The 13337-nt window shown below is 38.5% G+C and overlaps 1 protein-coding gene across 1 annotated transcript in view; it reads right to left on the reverse strand.

Moving 5' to 3' along the window:
- Nucleotides 1-12470, reverse strand: part of ADGB (androglobin) — a 158614-nt gene extending 146144 nt beyond the window's left edge. Inside the window, exon 1 of the mRNA XM_088023849.1 lies at nt 12397-12470. Coding sequence (XP_087879975.1) covers nt 12397-12470 — 74 coding nt within the window. The remainder of the gene's footprint in view (nt 1-12396) is intronic.
- Between the last annotated feature and the right edge of the window lie 867 nt (nt 12471-13337).

A 13337-nucleotide genomic window follows, 5' to 3' on the forward strand; every position in this document is an offset into this window, starting at 1 on the left:
TAATGCTTGCCTCATGGCATGAATTAGAAAATGTTTCCTCATCTTCAATTTTTTGTAAAAGTTTGGGAAGGATTGGTATTAATTCTTCTTTCAGTGTTTGGCGGAATTCATCAGTGCAGCCGTCAGGTCCAAACCCTTTCATTTTGAGAGATATTGATTTGATTACTGATTAAATTTCCTTACTAGTCATAAGCTTATTTAGATTTTCTGATTTTCATGAGTTAGTCTCGTAGGTTTTGTATTTCTAGGAACTTGTCTACTTCATCTGGGTTATCTAATTTGTTGGCATACAACAGTTCATAGTACTCTTGTAATCCTTTTTATTTGTATAGAACTGGTGGCGATGTCCCCACTTTCATTTCTGATTTTAGTAATTTTGAGTTTTCCCTCTTTTTTTCTTATTCCACCTACATAAACATTTGTCAATTTTGTTGATCTTTTCAAAGAACCAATTTTTGGTGTATTGATTTTATTTATTGTTTTTCTATCTTCTATTTCATTTATTTATGCTCGAATCTTTATTTTTCCTTTCCTTCTACTTACTTTGGGTTTTGTGGATGATAAAAATAGGACTAGCCTTATGTGAATCTTCCAATCCTTTTGGGTACTTTATTCTTTGACCTTGAGTAGTTTCTCATGCACATGAGATTTTTTAAAAAATGATAGAGATACCTGAAATGAAAACTAAAATGTTTGAGAAAAAAATACTGAAGATTAATGAACTTAAAAAGATAGCAACAGAAATAGCCAAAATGAAACATAAAGAAGAATTGAAAATGAACAGAGCATCAGTGAATTCCAGGACAAGTTCAAACAATCTAGGGATTATTTGTGTCCTCAAAGGAGGGATTGGAGGAAGAAAAAAAATATTTGAAGAAATTATGGTCAAAATTTTTAAAATTTCAATGCAAACTACAAACCCACAAGTTGAAGAATTTCAATTAACCCCAAACTCAAGAAACATAAAGAGTATTATGCTTAGGTACAACATAAGCAAATGACTCAAAAGTTGTGTTTAAAAAAAAAAACAAAAAAACCCTAGTAGCTGGAGGAAAAAAAAAAAGGACACATATTACATGCAGAGGAACAAAGTAAAAGGAAAAACAGCAAATTCCTCTTAAAAACAATGTAAGGGAATGGGGAATATCTTTTAAAAATTAAAAGGAAAAAAAATCTGTCAAGCTAGAATTCTACACCTAGCAAAAATATTTCTAAAAAGTGAAAGTGACATAAACACTTTTTTCCTGACATAAAGAGCTGAAAGCATTCATCAGCAGAAAATCCTTAGCACAATAAAAAAATAAAAGAAGGCCTTTAAGCAAAAGAAAAAAAATGATACCAGATGGAAAATCAGTAAGGCTGCAGAAGATACAGTATAGAGAACACTATCCAATATAGAACAATATCCATTAAAATTGACCTAATTGAAATTTATAGAACATTCATCACAACAGGATGCACATTCTTTTCAAGAACACACATTATATTTATGAAGATAGACCACAATCTAAGACACAGAGTGTCTCAACAAATTTAAAAGAATTCAAATTATAAAAAGTAATCATCCCTGACCAATGAAATTACACTAGAAATCACTAAGAAAAAAATCTGGAAAATTCTAAGATATTTAGAATTTAAACAAAACACTTATGATTAACCAATATGTTAAAGAAGAAATCAAAAAATAAGTTAGAAAGTATTTGAACTGAATAAAAATGAAGAAAACGTTAAAATTTACAGAATGCTACTAAAGCAGTACATAAGGGAGAAATGATAGCACAAAAAAATATTAGGAAAGAGTCAAAGTCTCAGTTTCTACATTAAACTGGTAAAATCAAAAGTAAATAAAGCAAGGAAATTAAGATTAGATCAGATCAACAGAACTAGAAAATGGAAAAATGATAGAGAAAAATCAATGAATCCAAAATCCAGTTCTTTGAGATCATCAAAAATAATCAAACTCTGGTCCAATTGATTAGGAATATAAGACGGAAGACACACACTACCAATATCAGAAGTCAAAGTGGGGACATCACTACTGATTCTAGACATCAAAAGGAGAATAAAGAAATATTACAAACAACCTTAAGTCCATATATGCAATAACTTAGATGAAATGGAACAATTCCTTGAAGGATATAAACTAAGAATAACTCACTAAAGAATTGACAGGTTGGATTAGAGATACTGAATATCCCTGTGTCTATTAAAGAAAATAAATTTATCACTAAAAACTTCCCTACGAAGAAAAGTCCAGGTCCAAACAACTTCATTGGTGAAGTGTCCAGGTCCAAACGGCTTCACTGGTAAAGTCTACTACTAAATATTCAAGGAAGAAATAATACCAATTCTACACTACCTGCTAGCAGCAACATGGAAGAATATGAAAATAAAATAAATATAATGAATGAAAAAAACATACAAAAAGTATGCATGATTCCATTTATATAAAACTATAGGAAAATGAAAACTAATCTATAGTGACAGAACCCAAAAGAGGGGTTGCCTGGAGAATGGCGTGAGGAAGGGACAGAAGGTGGAGATCACCAAGAAATCACAGAAACCTTTTTGAATGGTAAATCTGTTCATTGTCTTAATCATGTTGATGTTTTCATGTGTGTAGGTGTACTTCAGAACTTATCAACGCACATCCTTTAAACACATGGAATTTACTGTATGTCGGAATTACATCAATAAACCTGTTTTTAGGGGCGCCTGGCTGGCTCAGTTAGTTAAGTGTCTGCCTTTGGCTCAGGTCATGATCCCAGGGTCCTGGGATGGAGCCCCATGTCAGGCTCCCTGCTCAGTGAGGAGTCTGCTTCTCCCTCTTTCTCTACCCCTCCTCCCACTTGTGCTCTCTCCCTCTCTCTCCCAAATAAATAAATAAAACCTTTTTAAAAAAATTTAAAAAATAAACCTGTTTTTAAAAAAGAAAGAAAAAGAGGGGTGCCTGGATGGCTCAGTGCATTAAGCGTCCAACTCTTGATCTCGGCTCAGGTCTTGATCTCAGAAATAAAAAGAAAACAAGCCTGGGGATTATAAAAGGCAAATTAAGGAAATTCCAAACAACATACTGTGATAGCAATATTATCTGTTCCTAGAGTCATAATACATGTAAAATTAAATCCACATTGTATGATATATTTGATTACTGAGTTATGTGCAATAAAATATATTTTGATTACATATTTTGTCTTTCATGTATACCTATTCCTGGTAAATTAAATACCCTGAATAATTTGGAATTGGGAAGAAGTCAAAACTATCTTTATATATAATGAAAGTAGTCCATAATTGTATTAAAATGTATTTTATAATCCAATTATTAATAAAACATGAATAAATAATTTTTAAAACTTAAAAACACATTAATCACATACCTTGCAAAGATGACAAAATGATTTTTTAAAAATTCTTAAATCAATTAAGAAGATTAAATAATACAATAGAAAATGTCTAAGAGTTGAAAACCTTCAAAGAAAACTTTAGCTGGTACAGTCATTAGAGACGACTTTTAAGTAAAAAAAAAAAAAGAAAATCAGAAGCTGATTTACATATACACAGTTCTATATGTGCTTTAATTAGATTATTTTCACTGTGGGGATTAAAACCTCAATCCATTGAGGGTCTGGAATTTTGCCATTGTTTTCTTCAAGCATGCTGTTCAGAGTAAAGACACGATTTCATTCATGGTGGGAAGCAGTTTATTTGTCCACTGTGCAATCAGCATGCGTTCTTAAGTAGTGTCAGCTAATACCCTGAAGGAATTAGAGTATGAACAGAATGACACAATTGACTTAATTTGGGTTGGGGCATTCTGAGCCGTACTCTTCAGAAACCTCACATATGTAAGGAAATAAATTGCGATCTTAAAAATTCTCAATTAAAAATAGTTCGGGCGCCTGGGTGGCTCGGTCGGTTGGGCGACTGCCTTCGGCTCAGGTCATGGTCCTGGAGTCCCGGGATCGAGTCCCGCATCGGGCTCCCTGCTCGCTGGGGAGTCTGCTTCTCCCTCTGACCCTCCCCCCTCTCGTGCTCTCTCTCTCTCATTCTGTCCCTCTCAAATAAATAAATAAAATCTTTAAAAAAAATAGTTAAAGCCAGCTGGTCATGCTGACCTTTTCTTCCCTTGGTTTTATTAAAATTATTTAGTTGGACACTTAATTGTAAAAGTTCACCATTTATCTGTTTTTTTCAATATATTGTGCTTGAGTAAATACGAAGATCAGTAAGACTCGGTTTCTGTTCTCAAATAAAATTAGTGAGAATCAATACACACAGTACGAAAACCGCAAAGGCAAAAGTGAAAGGGCTTGAAAAAAGTTAAAAACCATGTGCTTTCTCAGCACAGCAGAGGGGGGAAATGGTTTCCACCTTAGCAAATCAATGATGGCTGCAAGGAAAAGCAGGTCTTAAGATATTCATAGAACGGCATGGGTAGGCTGAAAGCAACTAGAAGCAGAGAAAAGAGGCTGGGGAAAGGCACAGAGGTAGAAAAGCGGAAGAATGTCCGTTGTATGTTAGTGTTGGGTTGGTAACAGAGACTAGGAGGGAGTCGGGGTGGGCTATGGCCCTGCCAACTAGCTCGCGTGCTTTCTCTCTCTCTCTCTCTCTCTTTTCCTCCCTCCCTTCCTTCTTTCTTTCTTGTGTAAAGCAGGAACATCCTCCTAGTGGAATAGTATGTTGAGAAGATTACTAACTGTACTGCATATAAAGAAGATTAGAAAGAGACTGAAGGGAGAAAGCAAGGAAGTTGGAATGCTTTCTCAGTGCTTCTATCTGGAGTTATTAAAAGACCCAAACTAGAAAATGACAGGGAAGAAAAGGAAGGGTGAGCCAGGCTAGAGAAGCAATTTGAAGGTAAAATCAAAAGAACATAGAGACCAACTGGATGCGATGGGCAGACAGGGGAAAGTCAAGCATGACTGAACTTTGGAGTGTCAGCGAGGATGGTAGTAAGATTCTTTAAAAATGAACCACACGGGAAATACATACATTTGGGAGAAAAAAATGACCTCCATTTTGGACATATTTAACTTGGAGCAGTAGAGCACCTCCATCCAAGTGGATTTGTCCACTTGAACTTGAGCTCAATTGCATAAGGACCACAGATGCTAATTTAGTCCACTTTAATCAGTGGTGACTGTTTTAGATGATCAAAGGGAGATAAGAGGATCGACGGGAGGAGAAGCGAGTAAGACCACTGCAGAATGACTTAGGCAGGCCATGATTAATGACCAAGGCAGGCGCAGGCCAGGGAGGAGAGACTTCTGGGAAACGGCAAGAGAGGTGGGATTCAGCCCGAGAGCTGCATGCTGCCCTGTGAGGCCGCTGAACTCTCTGGAGAGACAGGAGGAGCTGGGAGAGCAGAAGAAGAGGCCTCTGCGTCTGCTTCTCCGGCCCCAAGTCAGAGTACCCAGGCCACTAGGACCTTACGCTTCTGCCATTTCCCAGGATCTGACACCTTCCAGCTGCAAAGCTGGTATTTATAAAGAGCAAGCACAAAACCTATTTGTTTGTTTGTTTACTGCAACTCCAGCTAGTTTCCTCATGACCTCATTCTTTGTCGATGGTGCAAACCAGTCCTTAATTCCTCCTGGACTTTGACCCAGAGTGAAGCAAACATGGGGGCTGATTCATTCATTATAATAGTACATAGAAAGGGCCCTGTTGGCAGTGTGTGCAGTACAGCCTTCACCTTTGACCTTGACTTTACCTGCTTACACTCTCACTGTGTTTCTGGCTCATACCTGGGACCAAAGCAAGCAAAACAGCTCAGAGTTCCCGCTTCCCCTCCTTTTGCCTCCGGATCTACAAGGTTTTACGAGCTGGAGACTTTCTCACTAATTTATAACTAACCTCGATAGGTTTCCTCCCCTCAGATTCAGTAGGTAGCTCCTCCAAATACCGTCCTAAGCAATTGCCCTCAGAGACAAATGCTGTAGAGAGTCTGAAGATGAAGAGAACAGAGAGGCTCTGGGCTGACCTGGCCTCTGAGAGTCTCCAATGCAGGCTGTGGATGGCAGCCACGACCCCGAAGAAATGAGGGTGGAAAAGGCACGTTGATTTTTTTTAAGAACTACAACCAGAGTAATATATGTAATTCTGATATTCATCCTTATCAGAAGGGTGGCATAAAAATAATTACAAAATACTTGGACCACTGCATTTGTTTTGACACCAGCAAAAACAAAAAACAGACAAAAAAAACCCATTCAAAATAGAAGTATGTTTGCTTTAAACATGTGGCATGTGTGAATGCAGCCCTACGAATTAGCAGAGTTGCAGCCCCGGAACTTGGAATTAATTAGCCTGGACCTATCCTGAAAAGGAATGTTAACACAATTTCAAAGCACCTACTTGGATACTTCTTAGGACGACATAGGGGTACCTTTGTTAAGGGTGATAGTAATATTTCTATCCAATCTTTCACATTACACAGAACATATCAAATTATACAACTCATATTGAAGACTTATTTTTAATGTCTTAGATACACTTTTTTCGTCACTTTATCTCACACCAAGTAGTATAATCAGTTTATAGGTTATTTAATCCCTTGAATTAAATAACCTGTGACCTGAAAATGTCAAAGAAATATTAAAGTCAATTAAAATATTTTTAAATCATCACCTTTGATAAATGCAATATTAGTTTGCACATCTAGAAGCATTAGCAACAGTGCTACTAGTTTCAAAGTACACATCTGATTATGTTTTTTAGGGAACAATGAAATACAAATTCCATGAGTTTGTAAACTTAAATCTTTTTAAGGTAACTTCTACTTCTCTAATAATGTTACTAAGTCAACTTTAGAGGGAACCATTTCTTCCCCAAAACTAAACAAACTAAAAATTGGGTGATCTTAAAAAAAAAAGAAAAAATAGATTTCACTGCCAGAGATGATTCTTAAACCATATCAAATCTTAATAAATTTTTAAATGCTCAGATTAGGTTTATTTTAAAGGGAGAGCCAATGGCGTACCCCAAGACGAATGTGGTACTTCCATCTTCATTAAGCAGAAATTTAGGCCTGAGATTTTATATTTAAAGATATGCAACAGACATTTACATAATGCCCTGGGGTGTGCCAAGGGTTACCCTGTGTTCTGGGGTGTGACCGACAGGCCCTCTTCTCTCTGGGCTCCCCAAGCCTCACTCTGGTTCTGACCCAGAAGGCTTTATGACCAAGCCTTCAGAAATTTGTCATTGAATTTTATTTACACCTTTCTCTTGTCTTTTCAGACAGGGTGGCATCGTTACCTGGACATTACAACAAATATTACCACTGCAACTGAAGATCAGAAATTTGGCTTTTGTAGTCTTTGACCACAAAATTACCTTACAGATCAGCTCTGCACCCATCTTTAAAAATGTCCCTCACTGGGGCAACTGGGTGGCTCAGTCAGTTAAGCGTCTGCCTTCGGCTGAGGTCATGATCTCAGGGTCCTGGGATCGAGTCCCACATTGGGCTCCCTACTCGGCTGGGAGTCTGCTTCTCTCTCTCCCTCTGCCCCTTCCCCCTGTTCATGCTCTCTCTTTCAAATAAATAAATAAAAATCTTTAAAAAATAAAAAAAATAAAAATAACAAAAATGTCCCTCACTAGTAGCTGGAGGGGAGGTCGGTGGGGGAAAGGGATATTTGGGTGATGGGTACTAAGGAGGGCACCTGATGTCAGGAGCCCTGGGTGTTATATGCAACTGATGAATCACTAAATTCTACCTCTGAAACTAATTTTAAAAAAATGTCCCTCACTATCATTGAGAGTTTCCCTTTAACAATGTCCCTCACTGTCATCAAGAGCTCCCCAAATCAGGTATTCCCCATTACCTCAGAACACCACTCATTTCTTGCTACTATGATTCTTAATCCATCATAAAGTCCATGCAGACAATTGTTGAATTATTCTTCATAAATCATCATTTTAATATAGAAACACATCTGTGTTTTCCCTTACAGTTCAAATTCCTTAATAAAGTTTAAATCCCTGAATCTGTCCCTCTCATTCTGCTGCATATGCATTTTAGATGCTTTAGGGGCCAGTACATTCAGACACAGACTACACCAGCCATCTGGTTGGCTTTCTATGCCGTACACAGCCCCATAGCCTGCCCTGACCATCTCACCAACCTGCACCTTCTGAATCGGGGATTGGCTGGTCGAGGAGTGAAGACAGACCAGCCCCGGTTGGAAGTGACCTTTCTGTCCTCTCCCTCATAGAGCCATCACTGTAGGACTCTCATGAGGGCTCTCATCTAATCCCATGCCAACATCTGGCTCCTTCAGTTATTTCCAACAAGTACTCCCTGACCAGTGTGGCATCATCATATACTTCCTAGTTACTTCTGTGTGAATCTTAGGGGATGTTTTTCCTCCCAAATCACATATGCCTGGAGAGAAGTTACCATGTTTCACAATTCCTTGTCTTCTCAGACCTACCAGTGACTTGGGCGTGAGAAATACTCATGGAACAGTCGAGAAATGGACATAAAGAATAAGCTTTCCTCTAAGGAAGCTTCTGTCACAGGAGCTAACCTTTTAAATTTGTTAACTGACCTTAGTCGTTGGGGTCCAGAGAGGTCATCTGGGGAAATCACAAAACCTGCTGGCTCTTACCTTTGCATTCCCGTGTGGAGCTGTGAGGACAGGGTGTGGTGCCAGAGGGCACCTTCCCACTCTCTTCTGGGGAATTTCTTCCCTGATCTCTGAAGGTGGAGGAACATATTATCTACCATAACTGTGGCACGTTTTCATTTAATCTGCTCTGCCTCTTGAACCTCTGATAGCCAAGAACCCACTTAATTTAATCCTCAGTAAGATATATATTCTTCTATTTTATGTTGCTTTTATAACACTGATCACAATTCGCCTTCTGTAATAGTCCTGTTTTCAAATTCTCATATGGACTGATATGTTATTCTTTTTTGAGAAGTCTACAAAATATTTAGATGTGCGTTTCAGTCAGTAAGGATAGATTATTGAGCATTATGAAATAGATTTCATTCTCTTCTGGAAAGAGGGTTGATGATATTTCATCATCATTAAGAATCTAGAAGGTTGCGTAATTCTTGTTAGTTTAACAGATTATCTATTTGTTTGAGCTTGGTTTGAATGTGCTATTGGAAACGAAACAAAATTTTGTTTATTATAAACACCAAATTGTGTCTCTATCTCAAACTACCCATTAAAGTTCCAAATAGTTTGGTGTTTAAAAGTGTAAGCTTTAACACTTCTAATAACTACTAACTACTTAAAAGGCATACTTTCTTTTCTTTCTTTTAAGTTAGCCATGATCTACACAAAGGCTTATATTTAGTGCTTCCAAGAAAATCAAAGTTTTGACTTAGTGTCACTACAAATCCTTTTAATAGCATCTAACTAATGAAAGTAGCTTTGCCTTGCATATTAGTTTTCAAATTGATTAAGTTAGACTGGTTTATAATTTCTAATTATCACTAGATATTTGATAATGAAAGTTACAATTTGTGACAGTTGTTATGACAATTATTGTTCCTGAAAATAGAATTTTAAAAAGATAACTTCTACTGGAAAAATGAATTAAATCGAAGTGTTAAATACTTAACTGTAACAAAATTCCCTCACCCACTGTGGACACAGTGGAGTTTTTGTAAAAATCTGATGAAGTCATGCAAGTTTAGAGCTGGAGGGAAAAATAAAGAAGAAAAGGGAGGACAGAGGGTGTTGGATCTTTAATTAGGTGGTTCTTCATTTAAAGAAGAAAAACACTGAAAGTCAGAATAGAAAAATGACATGTTCAATATCACAAAAAATAAGTGCCAGAATGAACCCTATAACAGAGATTCCATCCTTCCTGAGACAGGAAAATAGACAAATGATAACAGGTGATTCTAATATAAAGACTGACAACTCAGTTACCTGGCATAAGATTTCTTGATGATTCAAAGTCATATTGATGTGTGAATTTGGTCAGAGCTGGACATAGATGACTCTGTTTTCTCAGTTGTAACATCTCAGTTTTTGTACTTTGCCATCAGCAGATCAGATTAGAAAGGGAAGGAGAACCAGGCTTTAATCCAATTCAGAAGGAATGGAAACCAAGCTAGGTCACTAAACTATGAGCTCACTTAATCAACAAGTGGAAATGCTCAGGGTTGGCCACCACTCTAGGCAAGAGCCAGACATGGTATTTGTCCCCATTAGGACACATAATTTGAGGGAATAAAAGAGATATGCTGGAGATTGTTATTTTCAAGGCTCTGAAGACCCTTTCTCTCATTTCCATATTTAGGACCATGTTAGAGTTGGTTGCATTTATTGGATGTATAACCATAAGGTACAGTAAAATGATATAGAAAAGCTTACTGTAAATGTCCCCAGCCTATTTCAAGTGACAATTACACCGAAGGCTTGATAGACTTTGATCCCTAGGCCCCATGCTCGGTGACACCTTATCTTTTGATGATGACTTAGCCCGGTACCTATGATTGAATTTTCAGTAAAAATTTTGGAGGGAGACTTGATTTATAATAAACTTCACATTTTATCATATAATGCTACAGCAAAATCTAATGGTTTGATGTTTAATGCTCAATAGTTTCTAGCAAAGCCTAGATATTATATAACTATTTGCCTTTACTCTTCTATTTTCATAAATAGACACATACAGTTTTACTGATATAATTTCAACTCAAATATTTTCTGGAAGAAATAAACATGTTAGAAATAACATTATCATCTCAAAAAGCAATGGGAAGTACTCATGAGGAAAGAGTTACAATTTTACCAGCAAGCACCTTGTCTCTCATGTGACACAACCATCACTGGCCCAGGCCATGAACTGTGATTTATGGTATCTGGTTTGGTCAGTTTTGTTTTGTTTTTTTCATGGGAGTTAACAATCTCATCTCTTTCAGGATATAAACTCTTTAAAGTCAAAGATTTTCCCCAAAGCTCCTTTAGAGTTATGAAACTTCAATGTGCATTAATTATAACCATCATTGACTAAGGTTTTTTTTTATATTCAAAAATTCTTTTGCAACCCTGTTATAAACTCTTAATTATTGTCATTCATTCATTAAATAAGCATTTTTGAGTGTCTGCTATGTACAATCCAAGAATCACTTGATTCAATAGTGTATAAAATAAAAAAAGAAGAAGTTCTGTCCTTATGAAACTTACATTCTAACAGGAAGATATATAAATAAATATAATTTTTAAAAAGTAAAATATATAGTATGTTAAATGAATAAGAATTTCAAGAAAAATAAAGAAGCAAAAGAAAATAGGGAGGGATTTTTTTTGTCTTTCACAAGAAAATAGGGGTTGTGATTTTAAACCAGTTGGCCAAAGAAGCTGACACAAGAAAATGACATATAGGTACACACCTAAAGGAGGTGAGGGAGAAAACCATATAAAAATCTGGGGGGAAGAACTTCCCAGCAGTGGAAATAGCAAGTGCAAAGGCTCTGAGGTAGGAACAACACAGGGATGTTCCAGGGAGTGGAGACTAGTATGTGCAAGGGAGTGGTAAAGTTAGAAGAGTAATAGGGGTCTGATCCTATAGGGCCTTGTAAGACTTGGACCTAGAAGAATGGAAATCATTAGTAAATGTTGAAATGACCAGACTTATAAGATCTTGTTAAAATCACTTATATATGTAATATAGTGCCTGGAATTTAAGTTAATAAAGTGAATGGATCATCTGCCAGGTAGGTGGAAGCCTGCTTATGAACAAAGGCAGAACTGGAAACTAGAGAATCAGGAACATGGGGGTGCGTGTAGGAAAGGAGTTACATTAGTAACATGAACTATATATTTATAACATAAATATATATTTAACATGAACTTATATTTAACTATATATATATAGTTAAAAAGTTCTAACTTTTTAAAATTGTTTTACTTCTGATGTCATGTGATAAAAGTTCTTTAGTTGTTGGACGAGGCCGATAGAAACTAGGGACTCGCCATTAAGCTTTAAGGTCAAAGTTCTTTCTGTCTCTCCAGCTCTGTCTCTGTCTCTCTCTCTGTCATTATTGGGGCCAGGAAGATGTGACCCTAACTGGACATCCTTTGAGCTATGCCTCTTTCGTCAGGCAGCTGCACCCCAGGATGTGCCTGGGTGGCCTATGAAGATGGGGAGGGGTGGGAAGAGCGGGAGTTTCACTGAGGGAAAGCAGAAGTGCAGCTGGGTACCTGAGGCAGGGAAACCAGGGGCTCTGGGAAGGGGGCGGATGGAAGCAGGCATGCGGAAGGAACGGCAACAAGAATCTCCCAGAAAAGACAGAGAAGCTGCGAGGAGGCCAGTCCCACGCCCACCCTGGCCGAGCTTGCGGCAGGGAAGCAGCCCCATTTCGAGTGGTAAGGCCAAGGGTTAGGCCAGGGGTGGGACGGGCAGGCAGAGGTCCCTTACTCTTTAGATTTATCCGATCCGTGCGCCGAGTTGATACGATGCACCTCTTTCTTTTTGGTTTGTTTGGAGGCCATGGTAGAGGCGGCCCCGGGCCCCGGGCCCCAAGTGTGGACTGAACTGTGAGCGAGGAGCTGGCTCCGGGACGCGCTCCGCGTCTGCTGTTGTCAAGGAGACGGCGGCCGCCGGGCCGCAGCCGAGGGGCGGGTCCCCTGCGGCTCTAGCGCCGCGGCTCTGGGGGCGACGACTGGGGACGCCGGCGGGGCGAGCTCGGGTCTGCACATCCAGGTGGCCTAGGGGTTGGGTGTCTGGGGAGGAATCCGGGGGGGCCGGCAGCTCTGATAAACTGCAGCTCTATCAGGTCCACTCTACCTGGCTTTGCTCTTCAGTGATTTGAAGACGGCTTATGATGCGATGTCGCCTCTCCCCAGGTCTTCTCTCCGCTGAACCAGTTCTTCCAGCTATAACTAAGGAGGCATTATGGACGCTCTGAATTTGCTAATGGCTTGAAAAGGGCGGGTCCAGAAGAATAGAGTGGGTGCGGGGGATCCCTGCAGGGAAGGCAAGATCATGACACCTTTAGTTGCTCGAGTTTAGCTAATAATGAATGAAGTCTGTGATGACAAAGTCCAGTGTCTCCATTGTTCCTGAAAAAGAATAAATCCCAGTCATAGAGTGGAGAGGCTCTTGATACCCTCACTTGGGAAGGCACTGGAGCCAGAAGAAACAGAGCCAAGCAAACCAAGATCTATTAAGGTTCAAGCCTGATGCTCAGCCAGTCCATAGTGGTATTTATTAGTTGCCTTGGGCAAGTTTTTCCTTTTGAGCTTCATTTACTCATTTGTAAACAGGAGGTGCTAATATCTAACTCACGATTCTCTCGTGAAAATTAATATACATGTAAAATGCACACAATGAAAGCACGGCAAATAGGGGGCCCCTGT

The sequence above is a fragment of the Eumetopias jubatus genome, unplaced genomic scaffold (assembly GCF_037043125.1).
Source record: "Eumetopias jubatus isolate StellerSeaLion01/CBP00866 unplaced genomic scaffold, mEumJub1_p1.0 scaffold_6, whole genome shotgun sequence".
Taxonomy (NCBI): Eukaryota; Metazoa; Chordata; class Mammalia; order Carnivora; family Otariidae; genus Eumetopias; species Eumetopias jubatus.